The sequence below is a fragment of the Cariama cristata genome, unplaced genomic scaffold, assembly GCF_000690535.1.
Source record: "Cariama cristata isolate BGI_N322 unplaced genomic scaffold, ASM69053v1 scaffold7247, whole genome shotgun sequence".
NCBI classification, from domain to species: domain Eukaryota; kingdom Metazoa; phylum Chordata; class Aves; order Cariamiformes; family Cariamidae; genus Cariama; species Cariama cristata.
This window is the reverse complement of record NW_009628303.1, coordinates 15,617-35,945: the sequence shown is the minus strand read 5'-3', so window position 1 is coordinate 35,945 and position 20,329 is coordinate 15,617. Positions and strand designations below refer to the sequence as shown.

Below are 20,329 nucleotides of genomic sequence, written 5' to 3'. Positions count from 1 at the left end.
AAAGAGTGACAAAATCTGCAGATGCTTGTCTTACTGCTATTAATATTATGACATCACCAAATATGCCTAAAGCTGTATATATTGAGGATGTAATAGAAAGAGTTATTCAATACACAAAATTTCATTTGCAGAACACTCTCTACCCTCAGTATGATCCTGTGTATAGAGTGGATCCTCATGGTGGTTAGTATGCTAAGAAATTTAAAAAATCTTTCCACATTAAAAAAATATCAAAACATAATGTAGTGTATGAAGATGCAAGGGATATGACTTCCTAGAATAAGATTTTTATATGTAACTCTTACACTGATACTTCACATACAGCATGCTGAACTAATGGTTTTTCTTAGTTTGAGGATGATGAAATGTAGAGTAAAAAAACAATGAATGAAATGTGTCCTCTGAATAACTTAGTTGCAGAACATCTTTGTTTACTGCAATAATGTCAATGTAACCAAAGTATTTAGAGTGAAGTATTTGGGACTTTGTCTGAGTTCAGCTTCAATGTACAGTTATTATATGTAGGAATAAGTAATTTTATAGTCATAGTCCGTGTGTATATAATGATTTATTTCAGTTGAACATATTTAGCATTTAGTTGTCACATGCGTACCTTTAAATACAGGTGTCTAACTTCAAGAGCTGTTTAAAAATCTTGGATCCAGAATTTAGAACAATTATGAAAAATTAATATCATGTGAAATTTTTACTTTCCAGCTGATGCTACTAAATAATTTTTCTTCTATAAGCAATTGCTTTTACAAAGCAATAGTCCTGCGGTTGTTTAGAGGACTGTTTTTGAGGGAGATCATCTGTCTAATATTGGATGTGGAACACTGAAAAAATTAATGAAGATATTTTTTACTTTCTAGGTGGTGTTTTAAGTTCAAAAGCAAAGCGTGCCAAGTGTTCCACCCACAAGCAAAGAGTTATAGTGATGTTGTATAACAAAGTTTGTGACATTGTCAGCAGCTTGTCAGAGTTGCTAGAGATACAGCTTCTTACTGATACAACTATTCTTCAGGTAAGTTTTATCAGAAGAATTTCTGAGAATATTTGTTATTCTTTTCCCAGACAGAATGTAAAGTATGATTGTCTCAGTGACATGAAGCATGAAATCAGTACAAACTTTTGAATTATTAACATCAGAGTGACTAGTTTGTTGTGTAGAAGATAATTTGTAGGAGAAGAGCATTTAATGTTCAAATCTTTAATGGCATCTCTTGTATACTTAAGAGAAGTTTAACCTGACTGTGTTCAAATACAGTTACAGAATCATTTAGGGTGGAAAAGATCCTTAAGATCATGAGTCCAACCATAAACCTAACAGTGCCAAATCTGCCACTAAACCATGTCCCTGTGCACCACATCTGCACATCTCTTAAATGCCTCCAGAGATGGTGACTCAACTTCTTGGGCAGCCTGTTCTGATGCTTGACAACCCTTTCAGTGAAGAAATTTTTCCTAGTATTTGATCTAAACCTCCTCTGGTATAACTTCAGGCCATTTCCTCTCATCCTGTGACTTGTTACCTGGGAGAAGAGACTGACCCCCACCTCACTACAACCTCCTTTCAGGTAGTTGTAGAGAGAGAAAAGGTCTCCCCTCAGCCTCCTTTTCTCCAGGCTAAACAACCCCAGTTCCCTCAGCTGCTTCTCACAGGGCTTGTTCTCTAATGTCCTTTGATAACTTTATTTGCAAATAATGTGAAGTAATACATCTTGTTGAATACCTTACCAGCTGAATAAATAACCTACTTGTGAAACTGTGTAAATATCAGTTTGTTAGTCAAATATGCTTACAATAATTTCTTTTCATTGACAGGTATCATCTATGGGAATAACACCATTCTTTGTAGAAAATGTCAGTGAACTACAGTTATGTGCCATCAAATTAGTGACTGCAGTAAGTATTTTTTAATTTGTGGTTTCATGTTCCTGTACTTCTGAGAGTTATTAGGGCATTTACATAGGCTGTATTTTCTCTCTGGTAGAGAACTGGAGTTAGAACAAATTTTATTCTTGCATGTTTTTACAGTGTGGTATCATAATCTAGCAACAGTATTAAATCTACCTGAGCTGCCGCTATTTGCAGAGTACTCTATAGGAAGAAATATCCTACTTAAGCAAGAAACTTCTTAATTTTGGTTATGTCATGTAAAGTGTAAACACAAACCCTTTCCTCTTACCTGTCCTTTCTTGTCTTAAGAAATCTTAGCAATGTGGTTTTCCTTATTTCCTATGTTAAGATTTGAATTTATGCAGTGGACTAAGGTATAGAACTAGTAGGATACTTCTGTGTAATGGAATAAATTATTTTCCTCAGAAGAGATGGCTATGTGAAAAATTCATAGGGTGGATAAAATATTATTTCAGGAAAAATACATCGCAACACTGATATGCTTGTTCAAGTGGGAGTTTTCCATCTTTGTAAGGATGATATACTCTAGTATTCTGCCTAAACAAAAGAGGCGGCAAACTCTACAATCCTGACCGTGTAAATTGAAAGAATATATCAGGTCAGGCAAATATTAAAGCTTAGGATATGAAGTAAAACTAGTTTCTCAAATGTGCTCTACAATCATACATGAGTCACATATTTTATGTGACAACAGAGTTTGCTCAGTACTGGAGTCTGAAAGCTTAGTATTACAGTGCTTGACTTTCCTATTCAGTGTATTCTACCATTGGCAGAAGTTTGTAAAACATAAGGTATTTTTAAGATTTTAAAAAATCTGTGTTTGAAAAAGTTTTATGTATTTTATAAAGAAATACTTGCTCTGAAAAAACAATGTAATGCATTAGAAACAAAGTCTGCATTAATTATAATTTGAATGTCATGTAGAGTGTATGTTTCTATATATAATTTTTAACAATATATTTAACAAGTGATATTTTATGTAACAATAAATAATTTTCTAACAATCCTGTAACTGTTAAATAGGTGTTCTCCCGGTATGAAAAGCATAGACAGTTAATACTAGAAGAAATTTTCACTTCCCTTGCGAGACTACCAACTAGCAAGAGGAGTTTGAGAAACTTCAGGTAATTTCTCACATAGATTAATTACTTGTAGACAGTAACATTTACAGTTTTGTAGATCTAGCATTTTAGGCAGCATTATTAACTACTTCTTTAAAAATCTACAACTCCACACGCTGAGCTTTATTAGAGGTTGATACTTCAAAACAATGAGAGCAGAATTGCCTGACAAATGTCTTGTAATAATCACTGTTTCTTATACCATCGTATTTGTGCCTGCTTACAAAAATAATTGAAGTAACTTATTATTTGTCTCACCAAGGATGTAAATGAGTGTAATGTTAGTATGCATTCAGAGATTTTTTTTGTTGGAAAATTCTTTGGTTCTGTTTGTATGGAGTTACATAGTTTCCTTATTGCTAAGGCTTAATAGGAAAATTCGGGCTGAATTTCTTTGAGGACACACTCAGATCACTGTTTCCGAGAGGGAAATCAATCTAATAACCCTTTGAATTACTTTCATTTAGGAGCTACTCTGTTCCCTTTAACTGTCTTTTAAGCACTTCAACTGGATTTCAGTGCATCTTCAGACTAATAGTATAGATTCAGGTTCAATCTGAGAAAGAATGTGACCCGAACTGAATTTCGGTTAAAATTGAAATTGGGACCCTTTAAATGATTCTAAAACATTTGTTAGTGGTGTTGATTTTGTTCCTTGCTTGCAGACATCTTGTCCCCAGAGACAGACAAATTGTCAGTTAAATATTTTGTCTGTTCCAGGGTGGATGAACAAGAAATATCTAGGAAAAGCAATTGAGACTTTGAAGTTGAATTTGGCAACCCTAATAGTAACATAAGTGCTTGTTCCTAGTATTTCCAATTGTTTCGGTTATAGACATTAGAGAGATCTAACAAATAGGAAGGTGTTAGGAATAGGGGCATAAATGGTAGATAGGCTTTTTGAATTAGGACCTGCACCAGAAAGAAGTCACTATGTCAAGGCCACAGTGTCTGCATTGTTTATCTGTAGAGTTCTAACTCTGGTCTGTTAAAGGGCATTCTCTAACTGGTCATGAAGAATACAACTTACACAAAATTTGATATGAAAGTTTTTTTCTCTCTAAAAGTAGTCAAAGATAACTTCATACAGATAATAATTAAAATCTGGTTTGTGCCCAGTTAGTATTTTGATAATTTGGGGAGAATGATGTCAGGGATTATCACCTTTTCATATAGTTAAGCATAGCAATAGGTGGTGATGATGTCTGTGTGGGTAGTAAATATCATACAATTTCTCAGATTATATCATGGGAGAAATGTGGAGTGTATTTGTAGTAGTCTTACCAACTTAAAGACACACTTAAGACATACTTAAAGACACTTGCATGCTGAAGTTCGTAGTCTGTTATGCTATCTCAGATTAGCATAGGTGTATCTCTTGTAGAAGTCAGTCCAGGTCATGGTCACTATTTTCGGTTGTTTCAAAGTCCTGCACATTTCATACACATTAGTTAATATAAAAGTAATAAAGTATTAGGGCAACAGTTTGGTGTGATGATTTTTTTTTTTTTTTTTTGTGGAAATGGATATGGCATTATACATAATAAGAGTGTTAGTAAGTGCCTTAGCATGTAGGTGTTTGATTTATTAAATACTCCTGTAGATTTTTCAGCTGCTGAACTTCACAGGTACTCTGATAGCCCATCTGTGGGCTGTTTCAGTTTCTCTCTTCTGCCTGAGAATAACTGGTTTTGTTAGACCAAATCTTACACTGCATAAGAGAGAAGTAAATGACTAGATAAATGTCTAGAACACAGATTTCTAACTGTGGTAATAACTTTAGAAAGCTATTATTTAGGACCAAAAATCTTTGGTTTGTTTTGTCTTTTTTGTTTAGTTTTAGTGTTAATACTGTCATTTCTTATTAACAGGTTAAACAGCAGTGACACTGATGGAGAGCCCATGTATATTCAGATGGTAACAGCACTAGTTCTGCAGCTTATTCAGTGTGTAGTGCACTTACCATCAGCAGAAAAAGATTCTAATTCAGAGGAGGAATCAAACAAGAAAGTAAGATATTTTTTAAAAGCCATAATACTTTTTTTTTTGTGCAGGAATGACTTTGTGTGGTTTTAGTTATAATATTTTATTATGGTGCTTTAGTAATGAAACATTGTAATTTTATCTCTGCTGTAATTATTTGATGTATGAGAAATGCTGATCTGGAAATCATATTTCTGTGTATGCTAAAATAGTAGTCAAATGTATCTTGCTATTTTTAGGTGGATCAAGATGTGGTTATTACTAACTCATATGAAACAGCCATGAGAACAGCACAAAACTTCCTTTCTATTTTTCTTAAGAAGTAAGTACTGTTGCATTCTTAGCGTATTGATGAAACCAACTCCAGATAAAGTCTGTCATACCTTAGAGACAAACCTAACCACTTCACAATGTTAAATACCTATTCATAAAGTCATTTATAACAATAGACTTTGTAGATCTCTAAGAGAGCTACCCATCTGTACAAAAATTTTTATGGAACAGAAATTCTGCAGCGAGTTATTTATACATTTAAGAATCTGTTGCATAGTTCATATAGGATCCTTTTATTAGGAGTCTGTTACTTATCTAAAGCTTGAAAGAGAAGGCTGAGTAAATATTTAAGCCGTGAAACCGTATTTATTCAGTCATCAAAATTACAAAGATATAAAAATCCTAAAAATTACTTTCATTTAGCTAAATTTAGGAATGTCTGTAGCTTAACATGGGGAAAAAAATAGTATACCTGAACAACCAAAGAATTTCTAAGAATAAATCCTGAGGTTTTTATCATGTTAATTTCTACTCTTAAGCCAAAAGGCTATTTAATAGCCACCTAACAATCTCTGCATGCTTCTGGTATCATTAAAGCTAGGAATGGCACATATAAGTGAAACACTATCAGGTATGTTACCTTTTGAATTTTTTACATTCTGATTTTAACCTTTGTGGTGCATAATACTGAGACTTCTTGTCACTGTCAGTTAAGACAGACCAAGCTTAAGGAATATAGACACAACATCTCCTAAATACCCGACGCTAGCTTGAGCTTTACGATTTTGCCTATTTTGTCCATCCAAGTTAATGCAAACTTTAACTCAAAGCAATAAATAGAAAAATCTTAGGAACAAAATGCTACTGTTGTGGATTAGCTACTTTACTTGCAGTACAACTTGGAGTGATTATCTGTTTAAACTATTTCTCTGTAAATGAATAAAATAAATTTTCTGCTAATATTTCAGATATTTTTTTAGAATTGCATGAAACTGTTTTTTCTTATTAAACACAGGATTACTTCTGATGTCAGACAAAAAGCTTAAATGGCTCTTAAATTGTTTACAAAATGCATTTTCTTTTAAACAGGTGTGGCAGTAAACAAGGGGAAGAAGATTACAGACCACTATTTGAGAACTTCATTCAAGATCTTCTTTCCACAGTCAATAAACCAGAATGGCCAGCTGCAGAGTTGCTACTTAGCTTATTAGGAAGGCTATTGGTAAGGGATTCTTGTTTTTAACTATTGCATTAATTTATTTCTTGTTACAATGAAGACTTGATATTTCAACTGAAACTACTACAGGAATGCTTTCTGATTGTTGACACATATGCAGCATTTATGGATTTTCTTACGTGTATCACTGTGGTATAATACATAGATAATAAATTGTGGGTTAGAGGATCATTGATATGGAACTTGTTAAAGTTCATATCTATTTGGTTTCTCATGGAAGTCCACTTCCACTGTTCCATGACATTTTCAACATAAAAAAATGCCATTGTATAGCATCTAATAATTGTAGTTATTCATTTGGAGTGAAGTCAGACTAATAGCTGTAATTACTCATGTTGAATGTCTTCTCTGGACTAATACTTCAGCACAGAACAATTAAGTGGTTTGGTTTTTTTGCCAATAACAGCATTTACTTCCAATATTTTACAGAACGTGAATATTTTTGTTTGCGTATTTTTTGAGAGTTTTTCTTCAGTATTACAATGTAATTAACACAGTAATTTGATCTGTTTCTTGGAAAATACTTTATGGTCCTATTCCTAGTAAGATGTAGCTTTCTTTGTACTTGTGTGAATAATGACAAAGTTGCATTATGGTGCTTAAGATCTATGCTATTGCAAAGGATATCTGCTGTACTAGTTATCCAGTTTATTTTTATGAAAATACATATTTTAAAAAACTCTTAACAGGCATATTTGTAGAGAATGATAGAAACCCAATAAAGGAACAAACATTAATATGAAGTTAGTAGTGTATCTGCGATGTAATAGTAAGTAACATCATTTTATGCAGCATGGAAGTTAGGTGGAATTTTTAATAAAGTCAAGCAATCTCTTCAGAGGACTCTCAATTGCATAAATAAATATTCGTTTTTAACAGTTTATTCTGTTTTTCTTAGGTTCACCAGTTCAGTAACAAATCTACAGAAATGGCATTAAGAGTTGCATCACTTGACTATCTTGGAACTGTAGCTGCAAGACTGAGGAAAGATGCAGTCACTAGCAAAATGGATCAAGGATCTATAGCCAGAATCCTCAAACAGGTGTGTGAGTGATCCTGTGCAAGCTGGATTGAGATTCAAATACATCAACATTTTAAAGATGTTTCAAAAATGACGTTGTGGAGAATTGGTCTTCATTGTTCAGATTTCTGAATCAAATATGATCAGTTTATAAGTATTGCATTTGTTAGCTCATGTCCTCCTTGCACCACCTCTGTAGTGATCACATGAAGTGGTTATTTACAGAGGTTAAGCCCGTTTTCTTGTGACAATAGAAAAGAAATAATGAAGCAACAGTTGGATTCTATCTTAAGAGGCCCTAAAAAATACATATGTGCATTTGCAATTGCAAAGTGGTAACTGAGCTTCTGGCACTCATACGAGCTTTAGAGAGTTAAACTGTTAGGCCTGTAAGGTTAGTGTTTATGTGATGTACCTGGTATTGGTCCTTTTTTTTAAAAACTAGACTTGCATATATCTTTCATTAGAGAGTGCATATTTGTATTTCTGCTAATACTGCTCCAAATCGGCAAGAGTTGCAACAATTATCAAAGCAATGTATGCATTTGGGCTCTGTACAGTACATAGTACGATGAGAAAATCTGAGCTCTTATGTGTCCTTTTAAAAATGTGAAGTTGCATATTTCTTATGGATGCTATACATTTCTCTCTGAAGTACTAACTGTTCTCAGCATGATCTATCAAGTTCATTTCCCTTTCAGTTGCCTGAAAAGGTTACAGATCTATTACATGTACTTTATAATGACTGTTACAGATTTATGTTGAAGGAAAAACTTCCTCACTTTACAAGCATTCAGATAAAGAATCAAAATTCATCTACTCCTTTATGAGGCTGATACTTCCCATTACTTTGGCCAGTTAGAATATTCTACAACATATAGTGTAAAATCTTTATGTCTGTGGCTTAGTATAGTTTATACTTCTATGTGCTAAGGGGTTATAATTCTCCTCTGTTGGCAGTGATTCTTGCCTCCAGAAGTTATAATAGTACTGGAGGATATTCTGAAAAGATACATACCTGAGTGGTGACCTGAATTTTTCTATTTGTTTTGGGGTTTTTACAGGATCAGGCAGTAACTAGGCATCTGCAGAAATAGTATTGCTGCCAGCAACTGAGTGCTAATTTTTTCAGTTACTCAAGAAGCTTATCATCAGTGATGGTAGACAGTACCATCTGTGCATTGTGGAAGATGTGTACTCTACAGTACCATCAGTCAGGGTAGACAGTGAGTTGTTTATAAATTATATGTAACATAAGAACAAGTAAATATTTGGAAATGTTTATGTAGCAGCTGAGCTTCACTTTGCTGTTCAAATGGCAAGAAAATAAGAAGATCCATTGGGAGATATACTCACCTGTTGTCAGAAACTCTAATTTTATTTCCATTCAGAAAGGAACTTACACCTCTACAGATTTTTCTTTCCTGCAGAATTGAATACTTAGACTCTGTTGGTTATTTCCTTCTGTGCTCTGATACCATTACCAGGGTATTCCCTGATGATTAATCAATGCTTATAACTCTCTATACTGTGGTTTGGACTCATGACCCATAGAATTAGGTTTAGGAGAAAATCTATTCTGTTTTGACATTTTTAAACAGTAGATTTTTTTCGTAGAACTCTGCCATAGATTTTCAAGTTGATTTGAACACTTGTGCATGCTTCTCATTAGTTTGTCTCTTGATACACTGATGTTCTGGACTTGTAACTGTATCTTTCTCCACTTACTGGTCTTTGCAAGCTATATTATGTGCTGTATTTGTGACAAGATTCTCAAACTGTACTGTTCATACAGAAGTTAAGATGATTGTAAGTTACGAGTTTTATTGCTGAAGAAGAAAAATGTTTTGTAGCTGAAGAATTTTAAGCCAGAAATGATTCTTCTAATTTTATTATCAATACTGAATATGATTTGTTGTGGTCTTCACAGTTTCTCTTTGCTCTGGGTTTTTTACTTGTTTGAAGATAGGTAGGTAGGTAAGATTCATTCAGCAACCCTTTTATTCAGCCAGTTATCCACAGAATTTAGTGTTAGTTGAAGGTCGGAATTTCTAATCACAATTTGCACACATATTAGGGTGCCAAAGGTGTATATATAAACCTGTATCAGTATTACTTGCATTGTAGACATGTTTGGAACTCTTGAACTCATTCATTTTGAAAAAAAAATCCTTTTGTCTGCTGTAACATCAGCAACTGCAAGGACCTACATATTTCAGTATAATACTAAGGAAAAAAGGGTTTGGTTTTATGCTGTCTTGCAGATGTTGAGAAAGTTATTTTCTGACTAATGCACAAGTTCATTGGTACCGATATGTTCTCTGTAACATATATATGGGGAGAAGTACATTGTCTCGTGGTCATATGCAGGATAGTTGTTCAATTTACATAGGCTAGAACTGTTTAAGAGATCAGGATATACTCTAGAATTGCAGAATTGTTTGGGTTGGAAGAGACCATTAAAGGTCATCTAGTCCAAACCCCCTGCAATCAGCAGGGACATCTTCAACTAGATCAGGTTGCTCAGAGCCCCGTCCAACCTGACCTTGAATGCTTCCAGAGGTGGGGCATCTACCACCTCTCCTGTGTTCCACCTGTTCCAGTGTTTCACCACCCTTATATCTAGTGTGAATCTACCCTCATTTAGTTTAAAACCATTTCCCCTTGTCCTGTTGCAACAGGCCCTACTAAAAAGTCTATCCTCATCTTTCTTATAAGCCCCCTTTAAGTACTGACAGGCCGCAATAAGGTCTCCTTGGAGCCTTCTCTTCTCCAGGCTGAACAACCCCAACTCTCTCAGCCTGTCCTCACAGGAGAGGTGCTCCAGCCCTCTGATAATTTTTGTGGCCTTCCTCTAGATCTGCTCCAGAAGGTCCATGTCCCTCTTGTGCTGAGGACTCCAGAGCTGGATGCAGTACTCCAGTTGGGATCTCATGAGTAGAGAGGGAGAATCACTTCTTTTGACCTACTGGTCACACTTCTTTTGATGCAGCACAGGATACAGTTGGCTTTCTGGGCTGCAAGCACACAGTGCTGGCTCACGTCCAGCTTTTCATCCACCCGCCCCCAGGGCTTGGGGTTGGTCTCGGCAGGGCTGCTCTCAATTCCTTCATCCCCCAGCCTGTATTGATACCGGGGGCTGCCCCAACCCGGGTGCAGGACCTTGCACTTGGCCTTGTTGAACCTCATGAGGTTCACATGAACCCACTTCTTGAACCTGTCCAGGTCCCTCTGGTTGGCATCCCATCCCTCAGGTGTGCCAGCCACACCACTCAGCTTGGTGTCCTCTGCAAATATGCTGAGCGTGCACTTGATCCCACTATGTCATTGGTGGAGATGTTAAACCGTACTGGTCCCAACACAGCCCCTGAGGGACACCGCTTATCACTGATCTCCATCTGGACATTGAGGCATAGTTGACAGCTACTCTCTGGATGCGACCAGGTAGATGACATCAGTAGCTCTTCCCTTGTCCACTGATGTAGTCACTCCATCAGCGAAGGCCGCTAGGTTGGTCAGGCAAGACTTGCCCTTGGTGATGCCATGCTGGCTGTCTTGAATCACCTCCCTATCCTCCATGTGCCTTATATGCATATAGGAAATATAAATATTTCCTTTTAAATAGCCTTTTGGGAAAATACATTCTGTTTTTAACAGTCATACAATTTAGATATTACAAATCTGATACATAGTATCTAGCTCTAGTTTTCAGTTGAATATTTTACATGTAATGCTCTTTCTGCATCTTAAAAGCACTTCACAGGATAATTAATATTACCCTATTCTGTAGATAGGCTTTATGCAGTAGGTGACATTTTTTATAAAATGTGTGTTTGTTCTCAAGCCTTTTGACTGATAGAAACTTAGTTGAATCTCAGCGAGATTCTTCAGTGCTGGAGCTCACAGGTGTTTGAGAGCAACCTCTGTAAGTTCTTTCCTGGATTGAGCACACTCGCTGCACTCTCTCTGTATGGATGCTTTATCCTTGAAATCACTGTAAGCAAATATTTTTACAAAAGGATAAGTTATTTTTATTTCTTTGATGTTTCCTATAGCTTTTTACAATTGTCTATTTCATATTTCTTTTTATTTTACTTTTTTGCCTTTTATCCCTTGTTCACCTGAGAAGTCACTTTCAGTATTTAATATTGGTGAGACAGCTAATGGTGGCTTTTATAGGTTAAACCTTGTGTCAGTCTGCTCTGTGTGATGTCAGCCCTTATTTTTTCCTCCATAACAGAGGGTCTTCACACAAAGTAGTAGAATGAAAATTAATCAAATCAGTCAGTCTGTTTTAAAACCAGTCTTATTCTGCTCTTAATCTTTTTTAGACTTTAGAGCCATAGCCTAATTTGTTTCAATCTCTATGCAGTTCATAATTAATTCATTAAAAAACTGTTAATGTTCTGCAATTATTAAAACAACTGACTTCAGTGTATTTTATATATGGACATGCAGATTTTCAGATGATAGTTACCACTGTGCAATACTCTCTTTTATAACTATCTTTCTACTTCTGACAGGTTTCAGGAGGAGAAGATGAAATTCAGCAGCTACAAAAGGCTTTGCTAGATTATCTGGATGAGAACACAGAAACTGATGCATCATTAGTGGTAAAAAATAGTTTCAATAACATGTACTGAATAAAAAGATTTTCAGTTAAGCATATTAGTGCTTCAGTTAAATTGTCACTCTAACGTATAATGTTGATTGTGTTTTTGAAAATATTGTTGATGCATTAGATTCACTTAATTTCATTATAAATCTGTTAATTTTCCTTTTTTGTATCTGCTGGTTTTGTTTTCTGTGCATCTTGCTGTATTTCTCCAGTTTTCTCGGAAGTTTTATATAGCTCAGTGGTTCCGTGATACAACTATGGAGACAGAGAAAGCAATTAAATCTCAGAAAGATGAAGATTCATCTGAAGGAACTCATCATGCAAAAGATGTTGAGACCACAGGACAAATCATGCATAGAGCAGAAAGTCGCAAAAAGTTTCTTCGCAGCATCATTAAAACTGCTCCATCTCAGTTCAGTACCTTAAAGTACGTTTCAGTACCACTTATTTCTTTATTAGCCATGCATTTGATGTTTTAAATCATTTTTTATAAACATGACCTGAGTAACACATGGAATTTGTTGCAGGATGAATTCTGATACTGTGGACTACGAAGATGCGTGTTTGATTGTTCGCTACTTGGCCTCTATGAGGCCGTTTGCCCAGAGCTTCGATATTTATTTGACACAGGTAAACTGTGCTGGAAGTCTTAGTACAATGAACAGAGTTGGTTTCTGATTCTAAACAGTTTTGCGGTAGTGTGCCATATCTGTTCATTGTTGAGCACAGGCATTTAACAGGCCATGATAACACCATGTGCTTTCATATTCTGTATTGATGACATAAGTGATTATGTTTCTTTTTCTTGCATGCACTCTGTATGTCATATTGCACATACATTATTTTATTTGTCCATGGCAAAATCATTATGATTAGATGTACACAGTAAGAGGATAATTACAAAATGTTGAAGTAATTTTCACAGTTTCTGTAAGTTGCGTGTTCATTTGGTAATATTAACTCATGAAACTGAGCTTAATTTGATTTGAAAATACAAGCCAGCTTGGTCAGTTGCTTTCAGTGCATGTTACCGTCACTTTGGAAGCTGTTATTTGACCAGTGTTATTTCTTTGCTTTTTCTGGGAGAAGAGCACTAACATGTCAGCATGGTGACATGTTTGAACTCCAGCACTAGTTTAGGTTGTGTTACTTATATTGATCTGCATACAGAGCCATTCTTAAAATTATAGCACTCAAATCCAACTCTCTTGTTAAAAGAATGATGGTGAAAGCCACAAATGAATGACAAAAGTAGAGCTTAAAATGAAGTGACTTAAAGTGAACATATGGACTGTGTGTAAATCCTGTTTGAACCAGTCTTAGAGATGTAGCAAATCCTAGTAAATATCCATGCTTAGTTATCAGTGCCGTGGAAAATCATTTGCATGCACCTTTTTACTATCTGAGAGATATATTCAGTTTTTACTAGACAGATATTCTTATTTTAGTTCAATTGTTTACATGTTTTTCTGCTGCATTTTTGCCTATTAAATATTGTTTGCTACCTTCCCAAAGCAATTGAATCTTTGTTTTTGTTCTCTTACTAGATTCTGCGTGTACTTGGTGAAAATGCAATTGCAGTTCGAACAAAAGCCATGAAGTGTTTGTCTGAGGTGGTTGCTGTAGACCCCAGTATTCTAGCCAGGGTAAAAAAGGAAATATCCATCATGCACATACATTCTTCCGTCATGCTTAAAATAAATCTTCATTTCTTGTTTTGAATCTGTGTTTTATTTGTTCTTTTTAGCTGGATATGCAACGAGGTGTTCATGGACGGTTAATGGATAACTCCACTAGTGTACGAGAAGCAGCTGTGGAGCTGCTTGGCCGATTTGTGCTCTGTCGTCCCCAGCTTGCTGAGCAGTATTATGACATGTTGATTGAAAGAATATTGGTACAGTGACTTGTGATATTTACGATAAAATAAGTAACATTGGAAAATTTGTTTTTAACTGAGTTTATATGTTTAATAATATGGAATGATGATCCCAAGAGTAAATTGGTTTAATGGGGATCATCTTGCTTTTAAGACCAACCTTGTAAAATGCATTACTTGTTTCCAGTTAGGTTTTGTTACATCAAAAGGTAAACATATGTAGAAAGTTGTGCCGCATCAGAACCAGGATTATATTCCTTTTGATTCCATTATTAAGGCACAAATAAGATGAAATGAGGAATTTTGCCACATCTCTGAATTCTGAGATATGAGTCATTGAGGGCAGTTCACTAGTGGTGGTGGTGAAGAAAGATCCACATCACAGTAATCTAAAGATGCCATTTGTAATCTAAAAGGAAAAAAAAAAAAGATAAAACTACTCTGATTTTCTGTGCTATTTTTAGTGTTTTAAAAGGCTTCCTATTAGAGTTTTTGTACAAAAAGTGTTTTTTTGTCTGGACGTTCATATAAAATCCAATTTAACTGTAAGATAAGACTGACTCTTAGCATCCCTGTCAGGTTTTTAGTCAAATACTGTTCATTTCCTATAGTTACATGATAAAACATGTTTGTGAAGACTTTTGGACATAAGTAGCTCCATGTGCATATGAGCATGCCTAAAGCAATTCATCCTGACATTCAGATTCAACAGGTTTTTAATAAGGTAGCATGAAATGAAGCTCCTCGTCCATCTCCTTAAACAAAGCCTAGGAACATGGAAAAGATTGCTGCATGTATCTTACCGATAAACTTTGTCCAAAGGCTTGAAGTATTACAGTCCAGATCTACAAATAATCTAACAAAGTAGCTAAAGTATCATCACATCTAGCTTGTAAGCGCTTGAATTAAGTAGTAGAATTATACATTTGCCCCATCATGAGCTTTTAAATGGGAGAATGTAAATGGAGGAAGCGTTTCAACCTTCTGGGAACTCAGCCAGAACCTTTAGAATTGTTGGAAATAAAGCGGCACAAGTTATGCTAATCTTTTGTATAAATGAACTCCAGAATATTTTAACTACCTTTTCTAAATAAATTTTGCAAGGCAAATTGAGTGATCTTCAAATATTAATTCATATGATACATAAATAAATTCGTATTTATGGTTTTTTTCAAGAGTGTAATGCTTTTCTCTTCACAGGATACTGGTATCAGTGTCAGAAAAAGAGTCATAAAGATACTTAGGGATATCTGCATTGAACAACCGACATTTCCCAAAATTACAGAGATGTGTGTGAAAATGATTCGGAGAGTCAATGATGAAGAAGGCATTAAGGTAGAGTGAAACACATCCATCAGGATTTTAATTGGTTTAGTGTTTCTATATTTTGGGGGAAAAAACTTCAAAAAAGTATTGCATTGCTCCTTTGTAATATTTATGACTTTTATTCGCTTTTAATTTTTGAGAGCAGATATATTAGCTCTCTCTCTCTGACTTGTTTTTCTTTCTTTTCTATCTTCTTGAAGTTCTTCCTGACAATCAAAAGATTTTAAAAAGTTATTTTCTAGAGGCTTTTTTCTTCTTACAAGTGTTGTCTCTGGTACTTCTCTTTTCTAACATGTGAAATTGGCATATAAAACTACTTTCTGAAAACAAAATAAACTTTAAGTCAAAATTAAGTACTTGATGTTAATATATGCCAGACTTGTAAGTTCTGCATATAAAAATTATACAGTATTCATCTGTGCTAATTTTGCATTACTTCTGAGTGTTCATTGAATGAGTTACTCCCCCTAAAATGTTACTTATGTGATCATATGCTAGTATTTGTGCAATGTGTATGCATAAGGTCACAAAACTAAGATCATATGTTAAGTCATAAACCTGACAATGATGGGTTTGTTTGGTTTGACAAAATAATTTAAAAATTGTTGGGTAATTAAAAACACACCTGTAATAATTTTATGTCACACTTTCAGTAGGATTTGAAATCTGCAACTTTAAAGCTGCAGCATGTATTTTTACCACTTGAGATACTTTAATGCCAAGTGGCTTCTTGAGAAGACTTTTAATCAAGAAGTAGTTGAACAGCTGCATCCAAGGTGCTACTGGGAAAGGAGGATAACCTTGTTCTCTTTCCTCCTTCTCCTTGTCTTTCTAACAACATCAGAAAAAAAGAGGCATTATCTCCAATGTATTTTTTTATGTTTTCCTGAATGAGGAGAACTTCTTACAACTATGTGCCTTATAAGTAATTTGGGAATAATTTTGTCCACTTTCATTCTATTCCGTTTTTCCCTCCATCCAAAAACATTGGAAGGGAACGTGCTTCCTATGTTTGGGTATAGAGATTTGGCTTCTCTCTCTTTCCCACCTTGTCACAGTTGTTTTGAAAACTCCAAAATAACCTACCATTGCTGCTAGTTCTACTGTAGAAATCATAATGTTATGTTCAGTTGTCAGCTTCTCAGGGTACTGTGTTTTCCTGAGAAAAGCAAATTAATGCAGGAAGGTGATAAGTCCATTTTCTGTAGCATCAGTTCCCAGTGATCATTTTGCTAAAGCTTGCTTAGGGGTAATTATAACTCCTGTAATAGTAGATCTGGGTCTCAGATAACATGTCCTACAGCAGTCTCACTTAGGTTGAATAATTCCTTATGAAATAGCACACATCATCAACAAATCTATTGTACGGATGTATTAGAAAGAATACCTGTTTGCCAAGGTAAGTTTGTTTATTTCTGCTAGTATTTTTTTTTCCTTCAGAAATTAGTAAACGAGACATTCCAGAAGCTCTGGTTTACACCAACTCCACACCATGACAAAGAAGCAATGACAAGGAAAATACTAAACATCACTGATGTGGTATGTTAAACAAATTTGAGTGAAGTTGTGTGTAAAATTTGATTATGTTTTCAGTAGCTTTGAAATATTGTCTGTAGTTTTTTAGAACACAGTAATTTAATTGTCAGATGGTTTTCTTTTTATAACTCCTGGCATTGAATATATGCCAAAATTATTCATCTGATGGAACAAGCTGTGGGAAGCTTTAAATGTTCACTAATCTGAAGATAATGATAACTGGGACCACACTATATTCAGGTTGTATAAAATACTTGTTTGGTTAAAAGACAACAAATTTCTATTATATATAACATTTTCCAGGAATTGCTAGTAGCAGCATATAGTTAAGCCTTACTAAGTAGTTGTCTCTTAAAAAAAAATTTTCCTCGAACAGTTGCTAACATTTATTTTGAAAGGTTAATAAGCCATTTTAACAAATACAAGGTTATGTTCTCTCTCAGAGTAAAATTTGATTTAATTTGTAGTGAAAATGTGTTGTGTAAAACCACTGTGTTGAGAAAGTGTTTTAATATCAGTTATACCAAGATGTAAATATCAAATAAAATACTCACTTCATTACTTACAAGTACGGATTTAAACTTCTTACTGCTTTTCAATATTTTTACAAAGTGGTAGTCTAGTATGCATTTTTCCAGACTGAAAAGTCAGTCAATTTGACTTCAGCTTAACTCTCAGTTCTCCTGCCAGTTCTACTTTGCAGTACCTGTGAGCTGTTCCTGACATATAGTACCATAGGCTTGGTTTGTTTATCTAAAAATGTGTGTGTGTGTGTGTGTATACACACACATGCGCGTGTTCATTTTTAATATGTCAGGTTTGCATTTGTGCTTTAATATGTGCAAAACATTCTACAAAACGAAAATTTGGTTTACGTTGGAGCCAGCAGTTTCCAGTAAAATATGCAGGCTTTGTGTTGTATGGAATAAAAATTCTGGAGTCACTTAAATGGTGAGAACTATTTTTCAAATGCAGAATACGATTTCTGATCTCCAAATACATTAAATCATTTTACTGAATGCATATGAAAATATATCTATGCATGTTTACTGGTCTTTTAAGATGACATCTTATTTAAAGTAAGTTTTCCTCAGATGCCTTTTTTTATTAACCGGTTTATTCTCAAAAATACTTCTAGGTTGCAGCTTGTAGAGATACAGGGTATGATTGGTTTGAACAGCTTCTTCAAAATGTAAGTAATGAATTTAAATGTATGACACAATCATTGTTAGAAATTTAACATTTCTTTGAGTACTAAAAAGCATGGAAGGGGAACTACAAGAGCAATCCTTACAGTAGACAAATTCAATTCATGCCCTTTAAACATCAGACCTTTTTTTTAATGTTCATTAGCGCACTTTTTTTGTTTCTGACATTAGTTTCTGTCTTTCCACATGATATGTTTTAAAAACACTTCACTTCTTGGTTTAGGGAGGGATTTTGTTTTTAATTTCATAGTCTCTTCAATAATGAGTGACATAACATGAACTCCACTGCTAAGATACCTAATTCTGAAATGAGACACCTAGTATAATGTAGATTTTTTTATTTTTTTTTAGATAGTAGATAAGTATATTTTCACATCCAGTACATTTGTTACACAGTTTATAGAAGCAGTGAATCATCAGAGCATAGATTACTTCTACATTATATTTTACTCTGATTTTTCTAAGAATTATGCTTGCTTTGTTATATCTCTTAACCTGTGTTAATGTGCTCCTCTACATCTTGTATGCGTTCATTAATTTTCAAGCAAAAAACCCTTTTGATCTTACTTTAGTCTGGAGTGCCATGAAAATAGGTAGCCAAGTAAACCAGAGCCTCTTAATGCCTGCACTAAAGGATCTTCATGGACACAATTTCAGTACCTGAAGTCATATGGAAGAAGGCTAACTGATTAAAATGTTCATAAAACTATGTTTCATCTTTGTTTGATATTTTTGCTTCGTGTCAAAGCAACATTCCTTTTGAATTTGCTCTTTTTTTTCCTAAGCATTTTAAAAGCCTAACTGCTATTAGTTACTGCTGGCAAGTATGACTACATTATTGTTTTCTGCATTATTTCATTGAGCACAAAGTTAGCTTTCACCTCAGTGCAAAAGTCTGTAGAACTTTTCTGGTTTGTTTATTGTGGTTAATTTTTCTTTACTTCTCTTGCATTTTGGTTTGATTTTTTTTATTTCCCTTAATTTTTCTTTACCATGTAACTTTTATGGAGAAGTTCAATAAATACTTTTATACTGTTAAATCCTTGCTTATCTGTAGTAATTGTTATAAAACCAGCATGCATCCAGTGTAAATGAATGCACCCTTAATACTAAATAATTTTCTATTTCATCTGCTACAGCTGTTGAAGTCAGAAGAGGATGCCTCATATAAACCTGTGAAGAAAGCCTGTACTCAACTTGTTGACAATTTGGTTGAGCACATTCTTAAATATGAGGAATCTTTATCAGGTAATATCATTTACAACCCAGTAGCTAAACTCCTTTGAATTTTATATGCTATTGTAACAGTGGTTGTTCAAGTTACTGTCACAAAAAGTTGCTGTTATAGAATTGCTGTTACGAAACTGATGGTAATGAGTTACTGCTTTTAAGTCTATTATGGACTTTGGAGCACTGTAGAATAATAAAGCTTCCTTAATTTTCCCTAGCTAACCACAGTAACAGAACTACTTTTAAAATAACTTGTTCAAACTTTTAGATCCCTAAAACCAAAACAAACGTGGCAGGTTTTATTTGCATTAGTATGTTCTATAGTTGTAATAGGAATTATTGGCTAAGCCAGTATCCTGTGTACAGTAAATAGTTTAAAAAACTAGTAATGTCTTTGAAGCATCTTTGCGTCTTTTTCACGTATTTTGAGATCACATTCAAACGTTAACACATTATGTTCTCATCTCTAATCTGATAAGAATATTCTGTATTGATCTTGAAAGAGATGTAACGAAAGAGATACTCAAATGATGTTTAAGCCATATGTTTTTCATTGCTCAAACATTATTTGGACTTAATATTCTTTTTGTATTTTCTAATCTTTTGCAGATTCTGACAACAAAGGTGTGAATTCTGGTCGCTTGGTTGCTTGCATAACCACTTTGTTCTTATTCAGCAAAATCAGGCCCCAGCTAATGGTCAAACATGCCATGACCATGCAGCCATACCTGACCACTAAATGTAGTGTAAGTAGAGAAAATCAGTCTTTTTGTTTTCCCCCAGATAATTAAGCATGGAAATGAACGGTTGTCTTGTGTACTTGATGAAATTGAAGGTAGGAAAAGAAAAATTAAAATTTTGTTTTTATTTCATGAGCATCATAGCTTCTGAAGATACTAGGTCCTTTTGATGATCTTTATAAGATGCTGTTCCTCAGCCTCTACCTCCACGTTTTACAGCCAAATAAAACTGGAACCTGT

General features: G+C 34.6%; 1 protein-coding gene across 1 annotated transcript in view; it reads left to right on the top strand.

The window, feature by feature from the left end:
- Nucleotides 1–20,329, top strand: part of NIPBL (Nipped-B homolog (Drosophila)) — a 101,471-nt gene that overhangs the window by 65,635 nt on the left and 15,507 nt on the right. The window contains 18 exon segments of the mRNA XM_009704754.1: nucleotides 1–183; nucleotides 873–1,024; nucleotides 1,825–1,905; nucleotides 2,944–3,044; nucleotides 4,913–5,051; nucleotides 5,264–5,346; nucleotides 6,387–6,519; nucleotides 7,433–7,576; nucleotides 12,079–12,168; nucleotides 12,386–12,600; nucleotides 12,701–12,803; nucleotides 13,721–13,819; nucleotides 13,921–14,067; nucleotides 15,250–15,384; nucleotides 16,816–16,914; nucleotides 18,050–18,103; nucleotides 19,259–19,367; nucleotides 19,959–20,095. The exon segment at nucleotides 1–183 is cut by the window's left edge and continues 13 nt beyond it. Of these exon segments, the coding sequence (XP_009703056.1) occupies nucleotides 1–183; nucleotides 873–1,024; nucleotides 1,825–1,905; nucleotides 2,944–3,044; nucleotides 4,913–5,051; nucleotides 5,264–5,346; nucleotides 6,387–6,519; nucleotides 7,433–7,576; nucleotides 12,079–12,168; nucleotides 12,386–12,600; nucleotides 12,701–12,803; nucleotides 13,721–13,819; nucleotides 13,921–14,067; nucleotides 15,250–15,384; nucleotides 16,816–16,914; nucleotides 18,050–18,103; nucleotides 19,259–19,367; nucleotides 19,959–20,095 (2,204 nt within the window).